Source organism: Coregonus lavaretus (genome assembly GCF_964263955.1).
Source record: "Coregonus lavaretus genome assembly, chromosome: 7".
Taxonomy (NCBI): domain Eukaryota; kingdom Metazoa; phylum Chordata; class Actinopteri; order Salmoniformes; family Salmonidae; genus Coregonus; species Coregonus lavaretus.
In genome coordinates this window covers 30,593,717-30,600,469 of record NC_139994.1, presented here as the reverse complement: position 1 = coordinate 30,600,469, position 6,753 = coordinate 30,593,717, and the positions used below count along the sequence as shown (strand labels likewise).

The following is a 6,753-nucleotide window of genomic DNA, read 5'->3' as shown; positions in this document are numbered from 1 at the left end:
TGGTGGCAGCTACAGAGAGGTATTTGGGTGTGCGAGACTTCACATCAGAAGAGTTACAGGGTGTGTTAAGTGGTGATGTAGGAATAAATAGATTTAAATAGTGGAGTAGTGTGTTGTTAATTTAATTTAATACTTTTTTTTTTGAATTTGTGAGTGTAGTGTTAGATGGTAGGGTATTTCTTTATTTTAATTTAATTTTTCATGCAAAATATAAGGGAGTTGTACTCCAGTCTAGTAGGTGGCGGTAATGCAACATATTGGATGCCAACCGCCGTTAAACCTCATCGAAGAAGAACGTCCATGTTTACATCACTTGACCGGAAATTTAATAAGATAACGTTAGGTGAAATTTTGACTGGAAAATTTAAGTGACTGTAATTTTGGTCATTTTTCAAGGGTATCGTCTGTTTTTAGATTGAGTTGAATGTTTTATTTATTTCGCCTTACAGATCGCTTTGTATCATATTTATTCCAAATAATTTAGTTATTGCTTTCTTTTTTCATCAGCCACATGGGTTTCGCTGTTCTGAGTTGTAAGTTGTGTTAGCTAAGCTAGCTAGCCAAATGTCGAAGCCTGTGTTATTGTCGGTTTACCAAATATTTAAAAAATGTTTTCAAAGCTTGGAGAACAATCAGAAAGTATGGAATTCAGTTTTGGCTGAGTGCAAGCCTTTAATGGTTACACTTGGAAACCTCGAAGAGCAGTTGAGGGCGTTTCAAAAGGTCAAAATCGCCAACACCCCGCTTCACACCTTTCCTGATCTGCACAAGCGTCTTCACTTCAAGCTCCTACAGGCAGTGGACATAGTTTTGGGTAAACTCACGGACAAAATGTAAGATAAATGGTAGCTGACTCCATAAACTCATGAAAATAGTGCAGAGAGAGCTTGAACACATTTTGAAACCACAAAGGACCCTCTTATTTCTTACAGGTGTTCTCTTCAGTCTGTGCGAGATGCTATCAGTAATCAGGTGTCTGGTGCGTTCCAGTTGTATGAGCAGAATATAGACACCCTTGACCTAGCTACCTGCACCCAGAGATCTGCAGTCGCTCCATCCATCGCTGACATGTTGGAGTGGCTTCAGGATGCGGAGCGTTACTATCGTCGACAGTATCCTTTCTGTGTCACTGCGTTACTGTACCATTACTAGGGGTGCGCAATACATTCTCATTGTGAGTGGGCATGCCTCTCGACTGCATACTACTGAGGAAGGCTTGATGCTGAAACACATCAATTCAGTGTGTGGCATTATACATCTTGAAATCTACCATTTGGTAAAGGTTGTCCTATTGTTGATTTGTGTGAGAAAGATAGTTTTCCTCATCTACATGCACAGGTTTCTGAGAAGAAAGAACTTGCTGCTGACACTGAGGGCTGATGACCTCTCCCTTCTGGAAACTGCTCCCAAGAGATGGGAGTCCCTGGAAACAACCAGTGGAGAGGAGAGAATATCAGGTAAACCTATCAATGGTGCTCTATTTTCTGTATAGTCTCCTGAGTGGCGCAGTGGTCTAAGGCAGTGCTAGCTGTGCCACTAGAGATCCTGGTTCGAATCCAGGCTCTGTCGTAGCCGGCCGTGACCGGGAGACCCATGGGGCGGCGCGCAATTGGCCCAGCGTCGTCCAGGGTAGGGGAGGGAATGGCCGGCAGGGATGTAGCTCAGTTGATAGAGCATGGTGTTTGCAACGCCAGGGTTGTGGGTTCGTTTCCCACAGGGGGTATGAAAAAAATTAAAATAAAATAATGTAAGTCGCTCTGGATAAGAGCGTCTGCTAAATGACGTAAATGTAATGTATATACTTGTGCTTTCAGAACGTATTCACATCCCTTAACTTTTTCTACATTTTGTTGTTACAAAGTGGGATAAAAATTGATGTAATTGTCATTTTTTGTAAACGGTCTACACAAAATACTCTGTCAAAGACGAATATTTTTTTTTTTTTTTTATGTACTTTATGGAAAATGAAACACTAATATATCTTGATTAGATAAGTATTCAACCCCCTGAGTCAATACATGTTAGAATCATGTTAGAATCATCTTTGGCAGCGATTACAGATGTCTTTCTGGGTAAGTCACACCTGGATTGTTAACATTTTGCCCATTATTCTTTAAAAAATGTCAAGGTCTGTCATGTTGGTTGTTGATCAAGCCATTTACAAGTCTTGCAATAGATTTTCAAGCCAATTTAAGTCAAATCTGTACCTAGGCCACTCAGGAACATTCAATGTCGTCTTGGTAAGCAACTCCAGTGTATATTTGGCCTTGTATTTTAAGTAATTGTCCTGCTGAAAGGGGAATTTGTCTCCCAGTGTCTGTTGGAAAACAGACTGAACCAAATTTTCCTCTAGGATTTTGCCTGTGCTTAGCTCTATTTCGTTTTATCCTAAAAAACTCCCTAGTCCTTGCTGATGACAAGCATATCATAACATGATGCAGCCACCATCATGCCTGAAAATATGGAGAGTGGTACTCAGTGATGTTGTGTTGGATTTGCCCCAAACATAACGCTTTTTGTCTTTAGTGCCTTATTGCAAACAGGATGCATGTTTTGGGATATTTTTATTCTGTACAGGCTTCCTTCTTTTCACTCTGTCATTTATTTTAGTATTGTGGAGTAACTACAATGTTGTTGATCCATCCTCAGTTATCCCCTATCACAGCCATTCAATTCTGTAACTGTTTTAAAATCACCATTGGCCTCATAGTGAAATCCCTGAGTGGTTTCCTTCCTCTCCGGCAACTGAGTTAGGAAGGACGCCTGTATCTTTGTAGAGACTGGGTGTATTGATGCACCATCCAAAGTGTAGTTAATAACTGCACCATGCTCAAAGGGATATTCAGTGTCTGTTTGCCCTTCTTTGCGAGGCATTGGAAAAGCTCCCTGGTCTTTGTAGTTGAATCTGTGTTTGAAATTCACTTCTCGACTGAGGGACCTTACATATGTGTGGGGTACAGAGATGGTGTAGTCATCTAAAAATCAGATTAAACACTATTATTGCACACAGTCCATGCAACTTATTATGGGACTTGTTAAGCACATTTTTACCCTGAAGTTATTTAGGCGTGCCATCACCAAAGGGTTGAATACTTATTGACGCAAGACATTTCAGGTTTTCATTTTTCATTAATTTGTAAACAGTTCTAAAATCATAATTCCACTTTGTCATTATTGGGTATTGTGTGACACAACATCTCAGTTTAATCCATTTTAAATTCACACTGTAACACAACAAAATGTGGAAAAAGTCAAAGGGTGTAAATACTTTCTGAAGGCACTGTTATTACCCTCACCGAATGTAATGAACTAATGTAGTTATTCTGCATCCTCTTTCAGATACACTGTTTAAAGTGTCCTTTTTCATTGAGTCCCAGTGAAAGAGAACTACAAGATGTTTGCAAGAGGACTACCCGGTGGATGTGATTATCTACTTTCAGATGGTCTACAATAACAAGACTCAGTAAAGGGTTGAAGAGTAAAGGAACAGACTGGGTTCAGGTTGACCTTGACTTGGATGTGTCAGCCCTGATAGGTGCAGAGCACCTGACTGGACTGGATGTGAACAAAGGAGAGGAATGAACAAGGCAGAGGACCATGAGGTGGACATAGCATGTCAGAATTGTCACAGAGCTCAGTTACAACAGCAAAGACCTGAGCTAGAATACTATCACTGTTGACTTCTAAAACAGTTAAAATGTCATGGAGTATAATATGAAAAATAATAAATAGAAAACTTTGTTACACCTCTCTTGCTCCAACTATCTGGTTTATTCAGGATGGCTGCCTTCTCCCCTTTCCTCAGCTCGAACGGTTGGCCCTTGCTAACCTGAAAGATCAAATTAATTTGACAGGAACTCCAATAGCCTATAGGGGGGCTAGATTGAGCCATCACTGCAACAGGAACACGTTTTCTGTATGGAGTTGTGCACAGCTGAACATTTAGCACAGATATGAGGCCCTCAATATGAGGCCCTCAACACATCAGTTTGTCATGAACTAAACATATGTATTAAAATACCCTTGGAAAAATCTGTTTATTCTTTTACAATTTTGACTTATTCAAACTCAATTAAATAGTTCTGAGACAAAATATGTGAAATAATTAAATAGTTATCTGAGAAGAATTGTGAAAGAAAGTAATCACCCCAATCTTCACAACACATGTCACACAAAACTGTAATATCTTAAAGATGTTTATGGTGATTGATGTTGTGTCTTCCAGGCATTCACTGGAGTATTGTGAGCTGTCCATGCACTAATACTATATCACAGTGTAATAAATGTGTAATGAAGTCAAATAAATTAGAATACATGAGGCAGATAATGTTAGGCATAATGGAAAGTCTCAAACAATATGAAGAGATAATTATGCAAATACATTTAGTCGATAAAATACATTTGAAATAAATACACAGTTACAATAAATCAAAATGAATCAGGTTCACAGTAAAAGAGTGAGGGATAACTGTAGAGTTTCAAATCCAATGCTTCCCATCTTCAAAACCTTCCAAGTCACAACTCCTCACCCCCACCCACAGTCACATTGTTTTTCCTTCGCCAGCCTTCTACTTCCTCTTCTCAACCTTGCTCCTTCCCATACTCCAATTCATACATTCATATTCACATATTTTCTCTGACTACACATATTCTTTTAAGGGCACGCTGTTGGAGGTGATAGGTTTCGGAGGATCAGGTGCGAGGGGGGAGGGGCGCAAGTTAGGAAAGCTCCGGCCCATGTATCCCCGGCGGTACTCCCCTCCTCCCCTCTCGATATGGGGGCAGGTGCTGCTCAGCACGGCCCCGCTGATCATCAGAATAACTGCAGATGCCCAACCCAGGTAGATAGCCTGGCCCAGCTCTCGCTTGTACATAACAGGCACGTTGGGGTTGTAGAAGTCCTGGACCACCGTGTTTGCGGTCCAGGAGACGGGCACCAGCACGCACAGGCCCGTCAGGATGAATAGCACGCCGCCGGAGAGGGCGATGCCCGCCTTGGCACGGCGGTCGTCGCCAGCGCAGGTGGTGCACTTCATGCCACAGCAGGACACGGTGCAGGACAGCCAGCCCAGGAAGATGGCCACACACATGAGGGCACGAGCTGCCTGGAGGTCCGGGGGCAGAGCCAGCATGGAGTCGTAGGTCTTGCACTGCATGTGGCCTGTGGTCTGGTAGATGCAGTTCATCCAGATGCCCTCCCACTTAATCTCGGAGGTGAGGATGTTGCTGCCGATGAAGGCTGACACTTTCCACTGAGGCAAGGCTGTCACAGCGATGGCCATGACCCAACCTGTCACTGCGCAGGTGAAGCTGATCAGCTGCATGCCTGTGTTGACCATGATGGCTGCTCTCGATGTCTTCTGACCTCCACCTGAAACTGACCTTTAATACACTTGTCTATGTCCTCTTTCTCACTTCAAGGCCCACTCCTTTGCTACACCTGCCCTCTCTGTCTGGGCCTTTCACAATCCTGAATTTGAGTCACTCACTGTCCTGTCTTAAACTGCTTTCCGTTCTCAAGCTTCTTATTTCTCTGTGTTTCTTTTCAACATCTAGTCCGATGTCTTCAACTCTGCGTTTTTCAACTTTTACAGTTTTTTTGCCCGGTGACCGTCTTCTCTTCCTCCACCACCATCCGTCACTCCTAGCTCACTTTCCCCCTCTTTCGAACCGATGAATTATTGAAGAGTCAATAGCTGTGCAGCCACTTATGGAAGCTCACCTGTTTTCAATTGATCAAGCTTCAGAAACGGCACGATCAGGCCCAGTGGGGTTCTGGGTAGGGTACAATTGATGTCATCCACTTCTGTCAGCAGCTCTGGCCCTGTAACCTCACACTAACCCAAGCACTGAGCTGATCAAGGTGTAGCCTTACCTAGATGGGTCAGGCTGATAAAACCTGATACTCGATTCAGGGACGTCGCTGAAGATGTATGCTATCGCTGGAAGTAAAAAACGACTGATACAGACCTCTATGAGAAAAAAGTTCCACAGAAGATAAACAAAACATTAACAGATTTCTTGATAAAACACAAATAGGGCTTTGTCCAATTCTGGCCTTTGTCCAAGTGCATCCTAAATTAGCCTCCAAATGAACCAAAGCTTGATGGTTGATGCCAAAGCTGTTTCACCGTTACAGCTTAAATGGTGTTATGATGGTGTCTTAGAGAACACAGCCTTGGAGAGTGAAGAGGCATCTGCCGCTGGCGCCTGTTGAAGTGTCTTCGTCACAATGCTCACAAAGGGCTCAGAGCCTGCTGAGGCCACTTCAGACTTGACGCAGGTTCAGCTTTCTGCCCTTCCCCCCCAATGCACACAAACCCAAATGGGTCAGTCCAGTCCGGGTGTTAGGGTATAGATAGCAGGCAAGACCACTTAGTCAAACTGCCAGATAAGTGGAATAGTAGGTCCGTCCCTCCCATCTTCAGAACAACCTCAGTTTACCGTCAACCTGTGAGAGCAACACCGTGCCTGGAAAGAGAGAGAGAGCGAGAGGGAACGAGACAGTACAGGGGGAGGGAGAGAGGGGGAGAGTGGTGCCTGTAGGTGGATCAATCAACACAAAGACAATCCAGGGAGCTTCTACAATGGGGCTTAAATGCTCTGCTTTGCGCTACATGGCTCTAAATGAGCTTTTACAACTCTGCTTTTTGTCTGGGGGGTTGCAGTGAAAGGGAGAAATGGCTAAAAAGGGGGCTGATATCCCACCTTATGGATTATATCAATGGATTTACATTGTTAACTGCTGACTTC

At 43.2% G+C, this 6,753-nt stretch overlaps 2 protein-coding genes across 2 annotated transcripts; one reads left to right on the top strand and one right to left on the bottom strand.

Moving 5' to 3' along the window:
• Nucleotides 1–470: 470 nt before the first annotated feature.
• Nucleotides 471–4,036, top strand: airim (AFG2 interacting ribosome maturation factor). The gene is made up of 4 exons (XM_084165577.1): nucleotides 471–833; nucleotides 933–1,112; nucleotides 1,339–1,457; nucleotides 3,340–4,036. Exons 1-4 carry the CDS (start codon nucleotides 565–567, stop codon nucleotides 3,378–3,380), a joined length of 609 nt encoding a protein of 202 aa, XP_084021703.1. The 5' UTR covers nucleotides 471–564; the 3' UTR covers nucleotides 3,381–4,036.
• A 604-nt stretch (nucleotides 4,037–4,640) lies between these two features.
• cldn35 (claudin 35) lies at nucleotides 4,641–5,339 on the bottom strand (the record flags this gene model as incomplete). The annotated part of the gene is made up of 1 exon (XM_084165531.1): nucleotides 4,641–5,339. One exon carries the CDS (start codon nucleotides 5,337–5,339, stop codon nucleotides 4,641–4,643), a length of 699 nt encoding a protein of 232 aa, XP_084021657.1.
• Between the last annotated feature and the right edge of the window lie 1,414 nt (nucleotides 5,340–6,753).